This window comes from Puntigrus tetrazona, chromosome 11, assembly GCF_018831695.1.
Source record: "Puntigrus tetrazona isolate hp1 chromosome 11, ASM1883169v1, whole genome shotgun sequence".
NCBI classification, from domain to species: domain Eukaryota; kingdom Metazoa; phylum Chordata; class Actinopteri; order Cypriniformes; family Cyprinidae; genus Puntigrus; species Puntigrus tetrazona.
The window spans coordinates 11,421,011-11,443,594 of NC_056709.1; the positions used below are offsets into that span (position 1 = coordinate 11,421,011).

General features: G+C 38.2%; 3 protein-coding genes across 5 annotated transcripts in view; 2 read left to right on the forward strand and 1 right to left on the reverse strand.

Annotated features, from left to right (window-relative positions):
- afmid (arylformamidase) overlaps positions 1 to 3,204 on the forward strand; it is a 6,610-nt gene extending 3,406 nt beyond the window's left edge. Inside the window, exons 8-11 of one of the 2 annotated variants that reach the window (XM_043251854.1) lie at positions 1,467 to 1,541; positions 1,622 to 1,757; positions 1,825 to 1,929; positions 2,710 to 3,204. In XM_043251854.1, the coding sequence (XP_043107789.1) occupies positions 1,467 to 1,541; positions 1,622 to 1,757; positions 1,825 to 1,894 (281 nt within the window). In that variant the 3' untranslated portion in view covers positions 1,895 to 1,929; positions 2,710 to 3,204. Of the gene's footprint in view, positions 1 to 1,466; positions 1,546 to 1,621; positions 1,758 to 1,824; positions 1,930 to 2,709 lie in introns of both variants that reach the window. The other variant, XM_043251853.1, reaches the window with a different exon arrangement.
- A 392-nt stretch (positions 3,205 to 3,596) lies between these two features.
- Positions 3,597 to 13,514, forward strand: cant1b (calcium activated nucleotidase 1b). Of its 2 annotated transcripts, none has more exons than XM_043251852.1 (5): positions 3,597 to 3,751; positions 8,655 to 8,893; positions 9,943 to 10,354; positions 11,011 to 11,214; positions 11,794 to 13,514. In XM_043251852.1, the coding sequence occupies exons 1-5, from the start codon at positions 3,736 to 3,738 to the stop codon at positions 12,162 to 12,164; spliced, it is 1,242 nt and encodes a 413-aa protein (XP_043107787.1). In that variant the 5' UTR covers positions 3,597 to 3,735; the 3' UTR covers positions 12,165 to 13,514. The 2 variants fall into 2 exon arrangements, with proteins under 2 accessions (XP_043107787.1, XP_043107786.1); XM_043251851.1 differs by lacking the exon at positions 3,597 to 3,751 and adding an exon at positions 5,746 to 5,921.
- ogal (O-GlcNAcase like) lies at positions 13,319 to 22,559 on the reverse strand. The gene is made up of 16 exons (XM_043251849.1): positions 22,393 to 22,559; positions 21,760 to 21,811; positions 21,583 to 21,680; positions 20,367 to 20,497; positions 20,120 to 20,291; positions 18,830 to 18,928; positions 18,360 to 18,632; positions 18,184 to 18,282; positions 17,472 to 17,716; positions 16,896 to 17,070; positions 16,732 to 16,817; positions 16,329 to 16,421; positions 15,585 to 15,655; positions 15,390 to 15,510; positions 14,681 to 14,804; positions 13,319 to 13,744 (listed from the first exon to the last, which is right to left on the reverse strand). The coding sequence occupies exons 1-16, from the start codon at positions 22,433 to 22,435 to the stop codon at positions 13,608 to 13,610; spliced, it is 2,019 nt and encodes a 672-aa protein (XP_043107784.1). The 5' UTR covers positions 22,436 to 22,559; the 3' UTR covers positions 13,319 to 13,607.
- Positions 22,560 to 22,584: the final 25 nt, after the last annotated feature.

Consider the following 22,584-nt stretch of genomic DNA (forward strand, 5'->3'; position numbering starts at 1 on the left):
GTGTGTGTGTGTCTGTGTGAGTATGTGTGTCTGTGTGAGTGTGTGTGTGTGTGTGTGTGTGTGTGTGTGTGAGTGAGTGTGTGTGTGAGTGAGTGTGTGTGTGTGTGTGAGTATGTGTGTGTGTGAGTGTGTGTGAGTGTGTGTGAGTGAGTGTGTGAGTATGTGTGTGTGTCTGTGTGAGTGTGTGTGTGTGTCTGTGTGTGTGTGTGTGTGTGTGTGTGTGTGTGTGTGTGTGTGTGTGTGTGTGTGTGTGTGTGTGTGTGTGTGAGTGTGTGTGTGTCTGTGTGAGTATGTGTCTGTGTGAGTGTGTGTGAGTGTGTGTGAGTGAGTGTGTGTGAGTATGTGTGTGTGTGTCTGTGTGAGTATGTGTGTGAGTGAGTGTGTGTGTGTGTGTGTGTGTGAGTGTGTGTGAGTGTGTGTGTGTGTGTGTGTGTGAGTGTGTGTGTGTGTGTGTGTCTGTGTGAGTATGTGTGTGAGTGAGTATGTGTGTGAGTGAGTATGTGTGTGTGTGTGTGTGTGTGTGTGTGTGTGTGTGTGTGTGTGTGCACAGAAACACACAGGTAAAAGACGTTAAGACGTCCGCGGCAAAACACATTCACAAAAGTGATTTCATGTCCGTTAAAGTGTTGACTTTGAAGGTTTGTGGAGAATAAAATCAGTGTAAAAACAACTTGCTTGTTTTACTTGTATGCATTAAGATATATAAAAGAATAAGGGAGGATGTTTTGAATTATTAAAAATAATCTTACTTGTAAATGTGAAAAATAGGATAATGCCAAATCTAAAAAAAAAGTACAATTAGTCTTTTAATGTGTTATAAATCAGTGATTAATCGCAATTAAAATAGAACTCAAAATAACTTTTTTTTAATAATTTACATGCGTTTACCGTGTATATTTAAATTATATTAAACATATACATACATTCATATTTATTAATAATATATATAAATGTTTTGTGTTTGTGTTTTAAATATATATTTATGTATATAATATAAATGATATAAATATATACATGTAAATATTTTCAAAATATAAGCTGTATGTGTGCGCTTTAATATATACATAATACACACAACAACGTTTATTTTGGATGATTAAGTGTTTGACAGCACTAAGATAAATGGATTTTTGTTATATATATATAAGAAGAAGATTGTTGTACTGAAGGACATTTTATTGCATGTTTTCTGTAAGTCAGGGAAAAAAGCATCATGTTTATTTGTGGCTCAGACCAACGAAAGCAAAATTGCAATGAAATTAAACGGAAAACTTTTTAATATTTTTGGGAAAAATGTTATGCTTGAACCCTTTTTCGTCTTTGACCCGCACACACACACACACACACACACACACACACACACACACACACACACACTCACACACACAAACACACACACTCTCACACACTCACACACACACACACACACACTACTATAAGTGATGTGATGTGTAACTCTCTCTCAGGTGCGTTCCTGGTCAGCGGGATTTACGACCTGCAGCCCATCCTGTCCACCTACGTCAACGAGCCGCTGAAGATGAGCGAGTGAGAGCCTCCCAGTCTCTGACACGTCCCTGTGCCGCCTGGCGCCGGAGTCTGACTCTTCTGGCTTGTGTTTCAGGGAAGTGGCGTCGAGGAACAGCCCCAGTCACTTCCTGTCGCAGCTCAAGCTCTCGTCCGCTTCCTGTGACATCATCATCGCCGTGGCGCAGAACGACTCGGCCGAGTTTCGCAAGCAGTCGGAGGAATACTTCAGAGTGAGAAACCGGCGGGCCGTTGTTTTCATCGCTTGCTCTGGAGACGCTGATGTTTGTGTCTTTCTAGGCTCTGGAGTCGCTCGGTCTCAACGTCTCCTTCCAAGACGTCCCCGACACGGACCACTTCAACATTATAGAGCAGCTCGTTGATGAAAACTACCACCTTACTAAGGTTAGCTGCTCATTTGACTTTATTTACATCATTTACTGATGAATTAGTTTGTTTTTATTGCTTCAGATTTATTCGGAGGGCTGCACAGTTAGACTAAATAAATAGATACATAAATAATACATTATTATTATTACTACTACTAATAATAATAATAATAACAATATATTACTATTACTTTTAATAATGCAATTACCAACTGTGCATTTAATATTTAAATATGCAACAGTAGATTACTATTATTACGTGAACAAAACATAAATTAAAAAATAGAAATAAATAAGCAAAATATATTTTAATAATAAATTTACTATGGTAATATTTCACTAATTTACTGATATTAATATAAATATTAAATACTGATATTTTTTACAATAGTTACACTTTTATTATGATTGTAATATTTTACTGTAAAATCAACCTTGCAGTCTTTACCTTTACTGTAACAATAATAATTACAAATAATTAAATAATTGACTAATTATATACTGTTAAGTTACAATAATACTAGTATTTATGGTTGCCTTAATTTCTTAATTTTCAGACTTTAATTTTAACCCTGACTTAATTCTTAATGTCATTCTTATAGAATTAAATCAATTTAAGTGTTTTTTTATTTTTTTTTTTTTGTTCTCGGCCATTCCTAAATGATTTTGAATGAAATGATTGAAAGATGAGATTACTGGTGTGTTTAATAATTAATCTGTATAATAATTAAATCGTAGTCTTTGTGATTTTCTGTTTGCACTGATCAGTTGATCTGTCGTTTCTTATCTTCTAAAGCTTCTCCTAAAGATGGTGGGAAAAAGCTGACTGTCCCATTACCCAGAATGCACTGCGCCGGAGCTGACCTGTGAGTTGAGCTCGATGGGACCTCGCTCTTTGTCCAATCAGACACTGATAGTAAATGTTTTACAGCAGCGGGGTATGTAGGGGGAAAATGACTGTAAACGTCTTTAAACGAAAGATGTGGATCACATAAAATCGTATATATAAATATAGCAAATATTTAACATTGAAATGATTGGTTTCGATCGTTGGCCCTGATAACCCTCTCGTTTAAGCCGCACGGATCTGTTTGTTGTGGTTTATATTGAGCTGCACAGATTGGACAGACCTGTTTAAACCGGTCTTGCTCTGGTCAGACGGGTTTGGTTTGTTGTTGTTAACCAGTCAAACCGAAATCCACCGATTTATATGTTTTAGCAAAGAAACTGTGTGGTGTTTTGTTGTGTTTTTGAAGCATTTTCAGCTCAATAAAGCGCTGATGTGAACGCATTCGTGGTGATTAATGCTGTTTGTTCATGTCACAGGCCGGTCCAGCGGATAATGGAGATATTGTTCATAAAAACAACACGGTCTCTGTATCGGAGCGCCTGCGTTGTTCAAGACAAACCCACCATACTTTGTATACACTTATTATATTCTTAGAAACATTTTGGGACCATATCATGATAAACTAAATACACTGCATCCAAAATTACTTGAATACCTCATGAATATTAATTAGGCTACGTCGCCGTTCCTGCTTGGCGAGCATTCCAGTTGCGTAACCTCATTAATATTTAAAAAGGAATTCGCTGATTGGTCGGCTAATACAGCGCTCGCTTCTCGGCGTCTGCTTGCAACCAATCGGCGACGCGTACGTAGCCTTGCGTAATTAATATTCAAGAGGCGTCGCGTTTCATGGGCGGGGTTTCGTCTACCGGAGTGTTGGCAGCCGGCGGTTCGTTTCGAGGAAACGGCGCCAGAACCGGGATGGAGCGGGGATGAAATACCGCCTTACCTCACGACTTCAATCTTCCGCGTATGACTGAGGAGTCCAGTAAGTATATGAAGCGATTTGAAGCACATTCAGGAGATTCAGAGCCTCTTCAGCCGCGGAAAGGGTTAAACCCGGTTATTCAGCAAAAACTACCGGGAGTCAACGTTAACTCCCTTCAGTCTGAGGTGTTTGCTATTGAAGTTTTCCACGAAAACGAGTGTTTAAACGCTCCTTTGAAAAGTTTCGTTTACAACAGTGCGAAATTCGTCTTGAAGCGGGGTTTATATTGAGGGGAAACTCCGTATTAACGTGTGAATAATAACGCTTTGAGGAGGGACGGACGTTAAGAGTGCTGATCTCCTCCAGGATCGCTGTTTGTAATTAGATCGCGCTGTTTGTTTGTGAGGGAGTTTGTGTAAATAAAGCTGCGCGTGTCAGCTGGAGTTTCCGCGCATGCGCAGACCGGGACACTTCCGGCTGTTAAAGTTGAAGCGCTGATGATGATGATGATGATGATGATGATGGTTTGGTGCTTCAGCAGCATTAATGCAGTAGTATGCATGTTCACACCGACTTGCCCTTAATGTAAATTGCTATTAACTTATTATTATGTTAATTAACCAAAGTAACCAAACACCTTAAAATATAGTGTAACACAATTTTTTAATAAATACATCAATAAATAAAGTAAAAAAGTAATAGAAAAATGAATGCAGGACTGAATAATAAAAATTAATAAATAATTGTTTTAAGTTATTTATTCGATTTATGCATTATTTATGGACTTATTTTAAAAAACCCGGGATGTTGGGCCTCCATACCATCTGTTTTCATTCCATTACATTTATAATTATTTATAATAAACAAATGGCAGACCTAAAGATTTTTAATGACCTAGCATTAATACAATATGACATAATCATCAGTTAGAAAGTGTTATTAATAGACAGAAATATAACAAAATTGAAGGATTTAATAAAAATATATTTAAAATAAAATGTACGTACATATAGGTTATAATAAATATAGGCTTTATGCATTATATATTAAGATTTTACAGAGTATTAGTTTATTGTTAACTATAATATAATTATGCTACCATTTATTGTTAATACTATTATATATAAAATATTAATAACAAATAATAATTTTTTTGCTGCGCTTAATCATGATCAATCGCATCATTAATACATTTTGTTTACATAATATATATATGTGTGTGTGTATTTATTATGTATACATAAATACAAACAAATGCATGTGTATATTTAAGTTTATATAGTAAAAATTTATAAATGCATAATAAATATACACAGTACACACATAATGTAAACAAAAACTGAATGTGATTTAATCATTTGACAACATTTTATATATATGTATGTAACATTTGATATATATCATGACATATCAAATGTTACATATACAATTTTCTACAATAAAATAATACATAATAATAGTATCATTATAAAAATAACAATAATATAATATTCTATAAATATATATATATATATATATATATATATATATATATATAAAAAAAATATATATATATTTTTAATAATATGTGTGTATATATAAAAATCAAAATCAAACATTTAAAAATCCAAAATGTTTTTTTTTTTTTTTTTTAGGTCAACATTAATTTTTTTGGATCCATTTTCAAATGTTTACTGCTATATATATCTATATCATAAACCAAATGAATGAATTATATAGCATTCTCCTTACTCTGGATCCATTAAATATATAAATAAAGTCCACTAATGTAGTAGATAAGTTTTATCATAAGAAGTATTATCCGAGCATGCAGTATTCTGAGAGCACTAGAGTGTTTGTGGGTGAACTCTGTCCCGGTCTGACCGCCGCTCTCGACTGAATGAATCAGACACAAAGAGATCAGCGTGTTCAGTCTCGTTTGCAATCATTTACAAAACAAATCAGCTTTTCATCGAGAGAAACCTGACCACAGAGTCGCGCACAGAGTCAGCCGGTCCGGTCTGAGGACGGATAAAGCGCTTCACCTCTGGCCCAGAAGCCCCGGCGCTGGAGTCTGAAGGTTAGTCGTGTCAGGGTTCAGGGTTTGCTTCGTCACTGTGGCGCAGCACGCTGATCTCAGAAGATGATGACAGACGAGGGCTGGGAGAAACTGATAATAACACACCGCTGAGAGAGAGACGCTCGCACTGAATGAAAGACTCTACAGCACACATGAGGGCCAGGAAGAGAGGTTCGTGCTCGTCTCCATCACTACAGCGTTTTCAGAAAGTGGAATAATCGACTGAGTATTTTTATTTTATTTTGTTTTAATGCGGGCCAGAAGTTTGAGTCTAGTTGCTCAATATTACTTTTTATCGTTATTGGGTTTTTTTTAAACAACTTAGCAACTTAGGATTGGCTTCGAGAGAAACAGTTTTGCTTTTTACTCATTTAAATGGTTATTTAAGAATTGTTTTGTGAATTTTATGTTGGTTTTTTTGTTCTGGGCTGAGCTCGATGATTAACGTTAATCGTCGTTTAATTGCTTATTTTGTTGGACTGGTTAGTTCACGGGTGATCTCTCACCTTTCACGGGTAAAGTCTTGGTTGCCGTGTCAACGATTACACGCATTACAAGCTGTGCTGCGATTGGTTGAATCTTCATGTGCGCGTAATGACCTTCAAATGTTAAAAAAAAAATAATCCAAGATACTAATAATTTTGTAGGAAACTACATTATTTAATGAAATAACGGTTTGAGTAATTTTTTTTACATTTTATTTTATTTTATTGTATTGACACTAGCAGTGAATATTTGCATTTGCGTGTTTTATTTAATTTATTATGATTATTTTTTACAAATTATGATCGGCATATCCATTCAATAAGTGTTTTATTCATTTTATTTTATTGGTTTCTATGTATTAAGCATTTTATTAATTTTATTTTATTGGTTTATATGTAGTATAAAGTATAGTAAGAATGATCGGTGTTCCACATTTTTTTAATTAAATAATAATAAAAAATAACTACATATATGAAATTGCATTTAATTTTATTATTACGTGTAGACACTAATATTATTACGTATAATATTAAGACACTAATAAATATATAACAAATTAATTACTAAATGGATAAAATAAATACTACTACAGTATTAGTATCTGATCTGGTATAATCAAATGTTTAGGTCACTCAATTATATAATGCAATTGAATTTAATGAATACTGAGTAAGTTAGGTATAATTTGGTCCGAAAGACCTGACTCTGCTGGTGAAGGTTGTTTGTGTTCCTCATGTGTTTTGTTGTTTTATGAGGGTTGGTGTGATTAGGAGCTCTGAGCGTGTGATAATGACGTGTTTAGCGCTCATCTCTCCCAGGACGGGATGTTTGCTGTAGTTTCTGCACGTCTGGGGAGAATGCTGTGCGCCTGGTTTTTATTGTTTCAAGGATGCATCGCTCGGCCGTCGGCCTGAAACGCCTCGAGTCGGTAGCTTCAGAAAGTCTGACCAATATAAAGTCAGCATCTGTGTGTCACAGTAGGTGAACGTCATGTGTGTTAAATGATCAATATCCCCATGCTTCCCGAGTTAATTAACTACAGGAAGGTACAAAAGTAACACAAATCATCACGAGCCAATGATGGGCAGCGTTACCAATAAAATGTGAGCTAATCAACATCGCTGTCCTGATTCGGTTGATTAATAAGAGTGCATTTAAAGCAAGCAAGATTTCTGAAGTGTTACGTTTAGATTTGCCCTCATTTGTAGACTAGGCTTGTACCGACTAGGTATGAACGGACTCCTCAGTAATGAGTAGAGAGGAAGAAAACGGTATGCGAGTGCTGCTGAAGTGGAGAAACCAACTCAGTTTAATAAAGGAATTAATTGCAGTTGAAATGTACAGATGTTAATAGATAATGTGTAAAGAAAGAACACTTAACATTGGATGTGGGTTGTTTTCTTTACGGTATGTGAACGTAAAATATCACTCAGTAAATGAGAGTCTAGGAGTTTTTCCTGCACCTCGATTTTCTCAATATTTAGATTTTTTTTTTGCTGCCTCAGATTCCCGATGTTTTGATCTCAGACAGAAGTCGCCCGATCGTAACAAACCAGACATCAACTTAAAGATCGTTTATTCAACTTTCATTACAACTAGTATGTAAATGAGACTCATTCACCCTTAAGACCGGTTCTGTGGTCCAGATCCGGGAATGTATGCAAATTAAAACCCGTAATACCACATAATTGTCTTAAAGCAACACTCCACTTTTTTTTTTGGAAAATGGCCTCGTTCTCCAGCTCCCCCGGAGTCGATACGTCGAGTTTCGCCGTTTTTGAATCCGTTCAGCCGATCTCCGGGCCTGGCGATAGCACTTTTAGCATAGCTTAGCATAGATCATTGAGTCCGATTAGACCGGTAGCATCGCGTCCGAAATCGCAGAGTTTTGATATTTTTCCTATTTCAGACTCTTCTGTAGTCATATCGTGTGCTAAGACCAAAGCTGTGGGTTTCTAGGCCGCTGTGGTTAGGAGCTATACTCTCATTCCGGCGTAATAATCCAGGAAGTTTGCTGCGGTAACGCACAAATATAGCTTATAGGAAAGAGTTACTGGAAATATTGGAAATTCCTATAGGAAGTAGTTATTGGAAATAGGCTACGTGATATGACTGCGCCTGCTGCTTTGGTCATTTTTGAACGCGATGCTACCGGTCTAATCGGATTCAATGATCTATGCTAAGCTATGCTAAAAGTGCTATCGCCAGGCCTGAAGATCGGCTGAATGGATTCAAAAACGGCAAAACCCGACGTATCGACTAAAACTCGGTAAAACTCAACGTAATTCCAATAAAAGTGTTAAGGAGTTGTCTTTACTGGTTCACCTGTGTCTTGCTTTAAATCATTTTCACTTGCGTCCTAATCTCCAAGAGTCGCTGTATTCACTCTGGATTTTGTTTTCTTTGTCACGTCGCCAGCGAGCCGCGGCCCGATGCACTCCATGCGGGTTTCCGTTCGCGGCGTCTCCATGTTCTCCTCCATCACCAGCGCCATCTCCGACCCGCGCTTCCGCTTCCGATGGCGGGCCATCACGGTGACGACCCTCCTGGCCTTGGCCGTCCTCGTCTACCTCCACCAAACGTCATCGAGCTCCACCGACGGCAAAGTTAGCGGTCAGCGCTCGTGGCGATCCAGCCGAGACGTGTCGGGGGCAGAGGTACGTTCACTTAAAGAAATAGTTCATCATTTACTTGCGCTCAGGTACCTCCAAATCTGTATGAGTTTCTTTGTTCACAAAGATAGTCGGTCACCATTGACTACCATAGTATTTTTTTTTCTACTATGGAAGTCAAAGGTGACCCAAAACAGCCTGCTCGCAAACTTTCTTCAAAACATCTTCCTTTGTGTTCAGCTGAACAAAGACATATTCATACAGATCTAGAACTACTTGAGGATGAGTAAATGGTGAGGGATTTTCATTTTTACGCGAACTATTGCTTTAATTCGCGTTCTGAAGATAAACGAAGAATGATTAATTAATGACAGAAAGTTAAAACTCACCGCAGACAAAAACACCCATTGTTTTTTCAAAAAGTTCTCTTTCAGACCAGTGGAATTAAATCGTCATAAAGACTCTGCGAAGTATTTTTTTATAGCACTTTAACTATTTGTATCTATATATTTCTAAAGGAAGTTTCCTAAAAAAAAGAGTTTTTTCTCATTCAGCAGCACATTTTTATTCCCGTCAAGGTTTTTACTGAGGAATTTGTTTAAATATAATTAGCTTGATTACATACAACAGTCCCCCACTCCCAAACAAAATAGTGAAAACATACTGTTTTCTGTCTGTATTTCGCTATTTTCGGTTATGGAGCGACAAAATGAGATACCCAAAATCTCCTCGTTACAAAACGTAGTTTTCTTTTTGCACTTTTGTTTTAGAAATGCATGCAAATTAGCGCACGTTTCAATAAACAATGCCTCATTTGCATATTTAAACCCAACTTGTAATACAAAAAATGTTTACAGTTATCAGTGCAATCAGTCAACTAGGTAAACAAGGCGATGACTGTAAGTTAATTGTTTTACTGTATTCACTTGCCGTTAATTTTACAGTAGCTCCAACCGTAATTAAACACGGCTAAACAGGTCCTCTGACAAACTTGAGAACTACTTAGCATGCTACAGCTTTCACTATCAATGGAGTTATATTTGAAGTAGTATCTGTGTGTGTGTGTGTGTGTGTGTGTGTGTGTCTTCTTCTAGTCAGGCGGGATGGCCGCGGCCGAATCGATGGACTCGCGCTACAACGACACGTACCCGCTCAGTCCACCGGAAAACACGGCCAGCGGGATCCGTTACCGGATCGGAGTCATAGCGGACCTGGACACGAACTCACGGAGCCAGAAGGACGACACGTGGTTCAGCTTCCTGAAGCGGGGGCACCTGCTGGTGTCTGACAGCGGGGACAGCGTTTCCGTGGAGTGGGACCCGGAGCCCGTGGTTCTGGAGAGTCACCTGTCGGAGAAGGGCCGCGGCATGGAGCTGTCCGAGCTGGTGGCGTTTAACGGGCATCTGTACAGCGTGGACGACCGCACCGGCGTGGTCTACCGGATCGAGGCCAACAGAGCCGTGCCGTGGGTCATCCTGCCCGACGGAGACGGCAGCGTGTCTAAAGGTGCAGACTTTCACTTCTTTTCAAGGGAATGACTTAAAGAGACTCCAGCAGCTGTTGTACTGCCTTACATGTGCACAGAATCATCAGTTAAGATCATGTCCTATTCAAATATTTTGCAAATGTCGTACTGTAAACATATCAAAACTTATTTTTGGATCGGCAATTCAAAATAGTTGTGTCTCATTCAAATATCGTCCCGTAAATTGACTCTCATGTGCTCCAGGGTCACATATAATATAATAAGTTTTATGCATTACCAGTCAAAAGTTTGGAATGATTAAGATTTTTTTCGGCTTACCAAGGCTGCATTTATTTGATAAAAAAGCTGTAAAATTGTGAAATATTATTATAAGTTAAAATAAGTGTGTTCGGTGTCAATTTATTTTAAAATGTAATTTATTACTGGAATCAAAGCTGAATTTTTGGCATCATTACATCAGTCTTCAGTGTCACATGATCCTTCAGAAATCATATTTTTTTGTGGATAAACTACCATTGAAAGAACAATTTTAAAACTAAGTATTTTCAAAACGTTTCATGTAACTTCCTGTTTAATGAGGAAATGGTGCTGTTCTATGATGCCATACTCTCTTACTGCATGCTCGGAAGCACCAAGGTTTCTGTATTTCTCCGTGACCTCTGACCTTTGGCTGCAGGTTTTAAGGCGGAGTGGTTGGCGGTGAAGGACGAGCGTCTGTATGTCGGAGGTCTCGGTAAGGAGTGGACGACCATCAGCGGAGAGTTCGTCAACAACAACCCTGAGTGGGTGAAGGTGATCGGTTTCCATGGTGACGTGGAGCACGAGAACTGGGTACCGCGGTATAACGCCTTGAAGAAAGCAGCAGATATCAGACCGCCAGGTGAGTCTCTCTCTCACACACTCTGATGATATATATATATATATATATGTGTATTTTATATATGTATTATATCAATCATTACTGCGCTGTATGAAGAGTATGTGGGTATGATATGTTAGCGTTTACTTTATCTTGCTATCCTCACTTACATAAATTAACTAAAGTGTCCTGAACACGCTAGTCAAAATTATATCCATTGATTTCTGGTTGATCTGTACTATTTTATATATAATCACGTATAGCATATAGCATCATGGTTTTCTTAAACGCACTGTATCACATATAATTATCTTAAATAATATGTGTGACCCTGGACCACAAAACCAGTCACTTTTTGGCATCTTTTCTGTCTGAGATACAACTATCTGAAAGTCTGGAATCTGAGGGAGCCAAAAGAAATCGAAATACTGAGAAAATAACCTTTAAATGAAGTTCATAGCAATGCATATTATTAATCAAAACTGAAGCTTTGATATATTTACGGTAAATGTATCCAAAATATCTCCATCGAACATGATTTACTACAAGTACACAGATGTTTTCTTGTGTCTAAGGTGTGGTGTGTGTGGTTTGTGTCAGGTTATCTGATCCACGAGTCGTCGGTGTGGAGCGAGCGTCTCCAGCGCTGGTTCTTTCTCCCGCGGCGCGCTAGCTCCGAGCGCTACGAGGAAACGGCGGACGAGCGGCGAGGAACAAACCTCATCCTGAGCTGCTCGCCGGACTTCGCTCAGATCTCGGTGTCACGCATCGGGCCGCTCAAGCCCACGCTCGGCTTCTCCTCCTTCAGATTCGTCCCCGACACCGACGACCAGATCGTGCTGGCGCTCAAATCGGAGGAGGACGCGGGACACATCGCCTCCTACATCACGGCCTTCACGCTGGACGGACGGGTCCTGCTGCCCGACACCAAGATCGGAGACGTCAAGTACGAAGGGCTGGAGTTCATCTAGATGGGGCGAGAGGCCAGCGGGCGTCCGTTACCCACGATGCATTGCGGCAGGTATTTTTTCAGACTCGTGCTGATGTGCAGACGGAGGTCCTCGGTGAGGGACGAGACGCGAGAGACAGACGCTCAGGGGACAGATGCAATAACAGAGACAACCTCGAACCAAAACAGAGCGGGGTTTCTGCAGGTCTGAAACATCTCGAAGCAATCGTTCACCCCGAAAGGACAACTCGAGTAGATCTAGACTGATAGAGAGAGGGTTTGCAAGCGGGCTGTTTTGGGTCACCATTGACTCCCATAGTAGGAAAAAAAATACAATGGAAGTCAATAGTGACCCAAAGCAAACTTTGCGTTCAGCAGAAGAAAGATATTCATACAGGTCTGGAAATACTCCAAATGATGACAGGATTTATTTTTTGGGGTGAACTATTGCTTCAGTTAGTGTTTTTACTAATCGTGCGTCGGATCAGAGCAGGAAGTCGTGGCATTAAATGAAAAACTTCCCCAGAACATACAGTTCCGTTCAAAAATGTACTCTCTTACGCTCATCAAGGCTTTATTTGTTTGAAAAAAAGACATTGTGAAATATTCTTTGGCGCATAAAACTTAAAGTACAGTATTTATTCAAAATGGAAATCTTTTACTATCACTTTTTTATCCATTTAACACATAAAACTATTCATTACTTTAAAAGAAATGGACTGAACTCATTTGAGTGGTAGTGTATATGATAACACAAGATTATGAATAAATGCTGTAATTTTTTTTTTAAGTATCACAGATTTTAATCACAGGCATTAATCTTAAATCAGTATATTACTATGATTTCTGAAGGATCGTGTGACGCTGAAGACTGGAGTAATGATGCTGAAAACACAGAAATAAATCACACTTTAAAGTATATTACAACAGAAACTGTTATTTTAAATTGAAATAACGTTTTACAAGATTACAGGGGTTTGTCTGTATTTCTTTATCAAATATATTCGGCCTTGATGAGCAGAAGAGACTTTGTTAAAAAGAATAAAACACTTTTAAATGGTAGGGTTTGTGTTGTTCTTAAAAAGTCTTCAATTGACTTGATCGAACCTGCAGAAACCCTGCATAATAAATAAATGGGTGTACTAAGAAATGCACTAATGAGAATAATTCCAGTAATTGTTTTAAAATAAAATATTTGCCTTTTATTAAATACTACAACACCTCAAAACCTACTTTATTTTTGCTGATTTTAGTGTTTTTTTGCCTATAAACTACACTGGATGTGTTTAATTAATATTCGTTTGATTTATGGAATTAATAAGACATTTAAAATGAATATGCAAATAAAGATGTATTATTAATTTCAAACTTTTTTTTTCGTGAGGCGTGCCTTTCTGTAGAGTCGATTTATATTTATACAGATTTGACAAATAAATTTGAAACGGATTTAAATCACAGAATGGGTTCAGAGTTTAGTTCCCATGATGACCAGGTTTGTGGGAAGGCCGTCCACTTTCAGAACCTGAAACACGTCCAGCGTCTTCAGGAAGTCGAACATTCGTCTGTCGTTGGATCTGAACTCGCTGAAAACTCCTTTAGATCCTGGGAAAACATGCAATAAGTTCAGCCGGAGCTGCATGATCATAAATTGAGAATCGCGATTTTTTTCGGCAACTCTCCTACGATTCTAAACTAAACAAAAAAAAAATGTGACAAAATATTAATTCGGCGCTATTTAAAAGTGTTTCATTCTTAAATGAGTATATTTAACCTAATATATGTATTTAAAATATAATTTTACGATTCAGCGGCTCTCAGAATAATACCTGACTCGTTTCGTTACTGGATGAATCAGCGTTTCTGAATGAATCTGTTGAGTAAATGATTCGATGTGATTTATTTTTATTTTTTTACGCAGCCGAAACGATGCTTTCGACCCAAACGTTATTTAAAGCTACAGTTGCTTTCAAAAGAAGCCTTGCTCTATTTTGAGCACGACCGTAGACATCGATATTTATATCCAAAGTATAAACGCTTCGTTTATTAAGCTATTTTTTAGCCAAACATGGTAACTGCTCTCTCTCTCTCTCTCTCTCTCTTGGTTTTCGTTGTAAAGGTCGATGCACACCGATTCCGAACCTTCGGCCTGCACGTTAAAAAATAAATACGACCTCCAAAATCTTCTCATAAATAATCAGATCAGGTTTGATTTTATGCATTTTCGCATCCGTAGCATTTTGATAGGAACGGATGATGGATACTAAAAAAAAAAAATGCATGCAACAATTACGGATACAGTGCGCAAATAGTTGACATTTACAAATCAGGGGCGTCATTTATAAAACATTGCGCAGAAACCACATTTTTCAGACGTGAAATCTATGAATCGCAACGTTTTTATAACTATAAGAGCTGTCATGGATTAAGATGAATACATCTAGATCACAATCTTTTAACGATTAATTGCGCAGCTCAACGCTCATCAGACTGATGACTAAAGTAACGCCGCTGATTGGTGGAGGGTGTTGTTAAGCTCACCGCTGACTCTCAGCGATGACAGCGTCTGTTGGATCAGCTGCTTGGCTGTGCTGTGATCAGGAACTCTGGAGTGGATCTGAATGGCCATGACTGATGGGAAGTCCTGCAGCATCGTCTCTGGATACTGGAGGGAAGACAAAGGCGCAGGTTTAGCTGTCAGGATATGCGTTTAATAAGAGTTTCCCTTTCAGACGCTAAATTTATGGGAGGAGAATATTAAAATGATTCACGCAATGTGATTTACTAAGGAAACCGAAAGCAGCAGCAGCACAGGTTGTATGATTTTGTATGGGTCAAAATGATCAAAAAATCATTAGGATGTTAAGTAAAGATCATGTTACATGAATATATTTTGTGCATTTTTTTTTTACTGTATGTCAAAACTGGCTAAGAACTTCTCAATATTTATGTTTTTTTTTTTGCAAATATTGTCCGAGCATAACAAAGGAAAGATTATTTATCATTATCTCAATTTCCAAAAAGACAGCAGATAGAATTTTATACCATCATGTTCGGGACCCTGTAGCTCATTTATAATAAATGCATTATGTAATAAACCTTAGCTATCAACATTTCCCACAAGCACAAAACATCTTGTTGCAACATTATTTTTAAAGTATATTCGATCAAACTGCTTTTGTGTGACGCTGAGCTCTCGTCACCGATCCGTTAGACATGGTTTCTGAAGTAAAGAGTAAAGACGTGTTACCTGAGCTTTAGTCATGGCCGTCTTGGCGTCGCTGAGAGCGAACACATAACCGCACACTCCAGCGGCGTCTTCCAGGACCAGACTGCAGCTCAGTGACGGCGAGACCTGGCCCTCCACCAGCCTGACGGAGAAGCTGCTTGATTAGTGCTCGGAGACTAAACTAACTAGCTGACTAACTAGCTGGTGTATTCTCACCGATCGCCCACCAGCTCCACCTTCTGCTGCGTCTCCGTCTGCATCTCCTTAAAGATCTTCAGCACCTCGGGCTGGAGAACACACGTCTACAACTTTAGGGCAGCCGCAGTGTTCAGTGTTTTATTTTGATTTTATTTATATCTATATCTTTGCAAAGTATGCTCCGTGACGATTTTTATTCAGATGTGAAACATGCGAATATTTTCTTTTTGACCGAAATATGTGGAGAGCAAAGTGTACTTGCCTTTTAAAAAGCACTTTATTTATATTTCACTATTATTTACTTTTTAGACTTTTGAAATATATTTTTTGGCTACTAAACGATTTGTGTTTATTAAGTTAACGCTACTTAAACCATTTGAGTCAGTGAGATTTTGATCAAATCTGCTCACAAGGCTGCTTTTTTAAATCACTAAAAATTGTGAAATATTATTAGAGTTTAATAGCTGTTTTCTATGTGATTATACGTAAGTGTGTCATTTATTTCTGATTATCATCAGCGTTAAAAAACAGTTGTGATGCACAGTATTTTTGTGGAAAATCATCCATTTATTTTTACATTATGCATTTTTACTTTTAATTGTCCACGATGAATGAGAGTATTAATTTATTTAAAAAAAAACTGATAATATATCTCGATTTTCCACCTTTTCAACACTGATAATAATCATAAATCAGTATATTATTGTGATAATGCCGTTTCTTCTTTTGGCTGTTGCTGTGAGTGAGTGTGTGTGTAAAGACCTGGTCTGTAGGGGTGAAGGGTCGTATGAAGTACACGCGTGTGTCCGGAACGCCACGGAACAGATCACGGTTCCCATGAGACGGCAGCATCCGCTAAAACACACACACACACACACACACACACACACACACATATATATACAGATAGATGGATGGATAGATAGATAGAACAGAATAATAGATAGATAGATGATGAATAGATGGATAGATAGATGGATAGATAGATGGATAGATAGATAGATGATGAATAGATGGATAGATAGATAGATAGATGATAGATAGATAGACGGATGGATAGATAGATAGATACATAGCATCTAGAATATATATAGTTCAGCCGTTTTTTGGCATCTTTCACAGACGTGTCAGGAGTAAAGACCAGTCGCAGGTCAAAGGTCAGCACCTGGAATTCTCCGGACAGTCCTCCTCTGAAGCCCCAGGGCTCGGGGTCATCGGTCAGAGCGAGAGCGGGGTGAGGAGTCTGACCTCCTGAAACACAAACATGTGACACGTTTAACATCATCATCATCATCATCATCATCATCATCGAGGACGAGCGGCTCTCACCGAGAGTCTTGACGTAGGCCTTGGCCATAGTGACCCCGCTCTTGATGTCACAGATGTAGTTGTAGAGGTCGTACAGGATGAGCCGGTTAGGAGCATTAGACAGTCTGTTAAACATCTGCACCACGGACTCACACAGACCATCAAACCTCTCCGCTCTCTGACGCCATTCTTTACCCTGCACACACACACACACACACACACACACACAGAGACACAGACACACACATGCAGACACACACAGAGACACACACAGACACACACACACACACAGAGACACACACACACACACACACACACACACATACACAGACACACACACACACGCGCAGACACACACACGCAGACACACACACACGCAGACACACGCAGACACACACACACACATCAGTGCCTTTGACAGATGCTTCTATCCAAAACATCATAGTTCATACTCAGAATCAGATTTATTGATGAAATTTGATTACGGAGCAGTCTGTGGACGAAATCTCAGAAACATCTCATTTGTGTTCAGAAGATAAACGAGTACACGAGGGGAGTAATGAGTGAGTATCTCTGGTGTGTAGTGTCGGTGTAGACCTGCTCCGGGGGATCTCGGGGCCCGGGGCCGTGTCTGCGCAGCCAGTGCAGCTCCTGCAGCATGAGGACGGCCGTGGCCCCGTGTTCGTACGGCAGGTAGAAGAGCTCGGACAGCAGCGTCAGGTCGTCCAGCGTCAGCGGCTCAGCCGTGTACAGAGGGTTGTCTTTGGGCCCCGGAACGTAACCGTCCGTCTGCATCGGCTCCTCGTCACAGACCTGCGGTTTAGAGGGGCCCCCGCGGGCCCCTGAGAGCACAGGGACAGTGACATTATGAAATGCGAGCACACGGCCAGTCATTTCTATTTAATAGCTATTTGATGTATGTTTGTCTAAGACACAGCTGTTTGAAATCTTCAGGGAGCAAAAAAATTAAATATTGTGATCTGAGATAAAAATATTAATTCTTAGCCATGCATATTACTAATCAAATATTAGGTTTACGATCATAAATTTACAAAATATCTTTATCCTAATATCCTAATGATTTTAGGCATAAAAGAAAATTTAAATTGTAATTTAAATTTATAATTTTTATTATATTTTTATATATATTATAATTTATATATATATATATATATATATATATATATATATATATATATATATATATATATATTATATATATAAATTTTTCATTTTATTTTAAGTACATTTTTAATAGAAAAATGTTACTTTTGTACAATAACATGAGATCAGTAGGTGTTTTATTTACCGTCAGGTTGATCTGCTCTGCCGAACTCAACCAGCCAATCAGTGAGCGCCAGCCGCAAAGCCTCATGGGGGTTGTAGTCCGAGCCCTGATCGTCTCCCTCTGTGGAGCGATGACATCACGTCACAAACAGACGGACATCAGCGACTGACGAAAACACTCGATTTCAGTATATTCACCCATAGAAACGTCTTTCTGCGCGTAGCTGCACCACGTGGCCAGCGTGTGAATGGCCACGAAATTGGGCTCATATTCACAGTTCGGGTTGGTGAGGACTCCTCGGAGTTTAGGGATGAGCTCGGTGGGCCGGTTCTTGAAGGGTCCCAGGAAGAGTCTCTGCGGGTCGTAGTCGTTAGCGTGGATGTTGTCCCAGATGACCGGCGGCCGGCGCAGGACAGCAGACACCTCCTCTATAGACGCCACACTGATGTCCTGAGACACCACCTTCGGCCCTGCCGCGACCAAAACACACCGTGCACCTCAAAAGACGTGCTGTTTTCACTGGCATGCATTCACGCCGGTTGAGGTTTCTTCGCTGCGCTAGCATGGTTTGGATTGGCAGGGAACGAATGCACGGGCTCATCGAGTGAAGACTCTAAATGCAATGCAATGCAAGTAACGTCTGCTAAACGCATGAATGCAGATATACCTGTCCAGAGGATATCAATCCCAGCGTCGAGTCTCTCACCGACCGTGTTCAAGTAGGCAGACTGCGGCACGCTGGGAGTGCAGAACGCTGCACAGTAATCTACAGGAAACAGAGGTTTACTTCTTTATTTTGTGCTGCTCAGAAGAAACATCAGAATGCTTTCAGTGTCTAATAAACCTGATGTAAATAAATAAATAATAATAATAATAATAATAAAGAACTGTCAATAAGGTTAAAAAAAAATATATATATATATATATATATATATATATATATATATATATATATATATATAAAATATTATAATAAAAATAATTAAAATTTTATTTCTATTTTTTTACATCAGAATGCTTTCAGTGTCTAATAAACCCATATGTGTGTGTATATATATATATATATATATATATATATATATATATATGTGTGTGTGTGTGTGTGTGTGTGTGTGTGTGTGTAGAGAGGAATTGTGTTAAAATTATTTATGTATTATTATATGCTTTTGTTGATATTTTGCATGCTATCAAATAAGTAAAAACTAATATTTAAAACATTTAATTGTGTCATTTGCATTAAAATAAAATCACAAAAGTCCTAAAACAGGCATAAACTAATAGAAGTTAACATGAAATCAACATGATCAAGTGTTCGGATGAGTTTTGCTTCTCTATTCTGTCAAAACTCAGAACGTAAAATAGTTTATTACATAAACAAATGCATAAATGTACATTACAGTAAAGAAACTGCGTGAGCAAATGTGCTTGGTTTGCAAAATTAAAACGAATAGGCTTCATCCTGTCAAACGTGGTTATCTAATGAAATGCGTTTAGAACAAGTTTTGTATTTTTATTTATTTATTTTGAAATAAATCTAAACTGTAAATAATGGTGCTGTCAAAGAACTTTGCCAAGAGGAAAAGTGTGTTTTAGTATGCATTATACTTTAGTTTATATTTTTTGATTTCATATTAGTCGTTTTTATTATTATTTTAATATGGCTATGTGTGACCCTGGAGCACAAAAGCCGAATGGCTCTAAATGATCCATCTACGTTTATGCCAAAAATAAATATGTGCATCACTGAGAGCTTCATCCGAACAACTTCAAAGGAGATTTCCTCAATATTTCATGTTTTTTTTCTCCCTCGTGTTCCAGATTTTCTAATAGCTGTCTCTCACACAGATCTTAATATCCTAAAGCCGTCCCTCATGACCGGCTGCATCACATACAACGTTCGAATGAGATTGTAGTTTTAGTGTTGCTAATAAACGAAGCGGTGTGAATGCGTGTCTACCGGTGGGGCAGAAGAGGAAGACGCGGGGCTCCTTCAGGTGCAGAAACACCTGGTTAGTGACGGACACCTGAGCCTCGGCGAACGAGCCGAACGCCTCTTTATCAGCCGGACACATTTCGCTCTCGATGTCGTCGAACAGCAGCGCGAAGGACCGGCAGCCGAAGCCGCTGACCTGCAATCAGCCCAGAACAAGCGGTGAGGAGCAGAGACAAGCGCTGCGAGGCGGCAGGTTTTTCCCGCGCCGCACCTGGCCCAGCTTCCTCTTGAGCGCCGCCAGCTCTCGAGGGTTCGAGAAGGTGATGTCCAGCCCCGGGGAGAGAGCGTAGACCAGCTCCACGCCACGCTCCTTCGCCGCCGAGATCAGCGTCATCAGCTGCTCTGTAAGACGCCAACACTTCGGTAAAATGACATTAAAGCATCGTGATTTACGAACGCACCAACTTTAAGTAGAGTTAGCTAACTATAAGCTCGCCGTTTGTTCAATTAGAACTAATTGTAAGAAATGCCACCTGATTGTGAAGCGTTTATATTTCTTTTCTGGCTGTTTTATGATGTCCGACATTTTTGCACGGTAACAAAATGAATGAATGCAACGAGAAACTTTGGGCATTTTGGACATTTTCGCATGCATTTTGATAGGAAAGGATGACGAATGCGAAAAGAGAAGCGTGCAAGGACCTTAAGAAGAAGCTAAGAAACTAAGAACAAACAACTTTTTTAAAATTAAGAGTTACAATAAAAGTGCATTTTGCATTAAATACAAGTTAAAAATGCATTAATTAAAAATAAATAAATGCAAATAAATGCATTAATTAAAAATAAATTAAGTAGTATAACTATAAGTATAAATAAAGTATACCCCTTTTTGACTTTTCTTATAACCCGAAAACAACTGAGCATGTATACAAGCATCCACCTTTCCACAATTACCAGTTCAATTTACAGATTACACTTGTAAAAGGAAAACAAAATAAATAAAAAAAATAAATATATGTAATAATAATAATAAATTAAATAATAATAAATTTTAAAATAAATAAATTAATTAATTAAAAGGGAAAAAATAATGAAAGACATACATAAAAAATAATAAAATAAAACATAAATAAATTAGTCACAGACAGTATTTCCAATGCCCAAATCAGTACAATACCAAGTAAAGTCTACATTTACATGATATTCATGTATGGTTAATTAAGTAGTATAACTAAATAATTAATTAATTATATATTTGTTTTTGAACATTATTTTAAATTATTTATTTATTTTACATTTTAACATAAAAACGTTAAAGCAAAAATATCACTTGTTAATGAAGATAAGTCCCCAAGGCCCTGGTTTAAAGCGTCCTACTCGGTGTTAAGTTTCACCCTTAATAGAAACAAAAGTAAACCGAATGCGGTGCAAGGGGTTCTGGGTAAGAGCGCATGGATGTAAACGCTCCGTGCTCAGCTCGCTGTCACCTGCTTCCTCCGGAGAATACAGATCCCTCCAGTACATCCGGTGTTTGTAATCATCTTTTGGAGCATACAGATAGGTGTTCAAGCCCCATTTCTGCTCCCTAGGAAGATGACACGCAGAGAAGTGAGATAAATGAGCTGATTAGAGGCGAGGGTGTGTGATAAGAGCCGTTTATTCACCTCCTGAAGAGCTCTTTCCTCTGGCTCATAGTCCACGGCCTCCCATAAAACCCTGCGGCACACAAAGGTCACTTCACACAGCCGTGCTTTAAAAATACCTTCAGAAACTCAACTTACAACAAGAACGCAGCGATACGGGTTTCTGTATTCATTGTCTATTCATTTTAGATCTCGTTTATAATATATTCCTTCCATATGTCCTGCGTTTATAATAATATTCGTGGTACACTCTGCACATTTGTATCATTTTTAGTGTGATAAATAAAATGCAATTAAAAACAACATATTGATTGAGGCTACATTTTTGCCATATTATTAGCATCACAATAAAATAGTAATAATAATAATAATTTACTACTGCTATGATATAAAAACAAAACAAAAACATCACTTTTGTAATATCTTACTACAAAGTGTAACAAAAATGTGTTTAATAAATAAAAATATATTATTATTATTATTATTATTATTATTATTATTATTATTATTATTGCTGCAACTGCTACAAAAAAATTATGTGAGTACCAAAAATAATTACTATTGCAAACGTTTTATGGATAAAATATTAAAAACTGCTACTACTAATTTAAACGAAACTTACTAAATAAACACAAAATTTAAAAAACCACTCACCCTCGACTACTCCACTGAGGAACATCTTGGATTTTTTGGACATGTCTCCCGGTTTTGATCTATGCAGCTGATGTCTCTCTGTGCTCCTGAATGGCTATAAAGCGCTCTTGTTGTTCTGTCGATCTGCTGACACGGAATCAGCTGTTTCAATTAATGTTTATGTTTATAATCTCTCTACTTCCTGGTTGCGCT

Excerpts from the sequence above, each read along its gene's own strand:
- cant1b (XM_043251851.1), top strand. The coding sequence starts at position 5,882 with ATGAAAGACTCTACAGCACACATGAGGGCCAGGAAGAGAG. Across the intron at positions 5,922-8,654 it reads CATGAGGGCCAGGAAGAGAG|CGAGCCGCGGCCCGATGCAC; the intron begins GTTCGTGCTCGT and ends TCACGTCGCCAG. Across the intron at positions 10,355-11,010 it reads AGACGGCAGCGTGTCTAAAG|GTTTTAAGGCGGAGTGGTTG; the intron begins GTGCAGACTTTC and ends CTTTGGCTGCAG.
- ogal (XM_043251849.1), bottom strand. The coding sequence starts at position 22,435 with ATGTCCAAAAAATCCAAGATGTTCCTCAGTGGAGTAGTCGAGG. Across the intron at positions 17,717-18,183 it reads CAGAGCAGATCAACCTGACG|GGGCCCGCGGGGGCCCCTCT; the intron begins GTAAATAAAACA and ends CTGTGCTCTCAG. Across the intron at positions 17,071-17,471 it reads CCCGAGATCCCCCGGAGCAG|GGTAAAGAATGGCGTCAGAG; the intron begins GTCTACACCGAC and ends GTGTGTGTGCAG.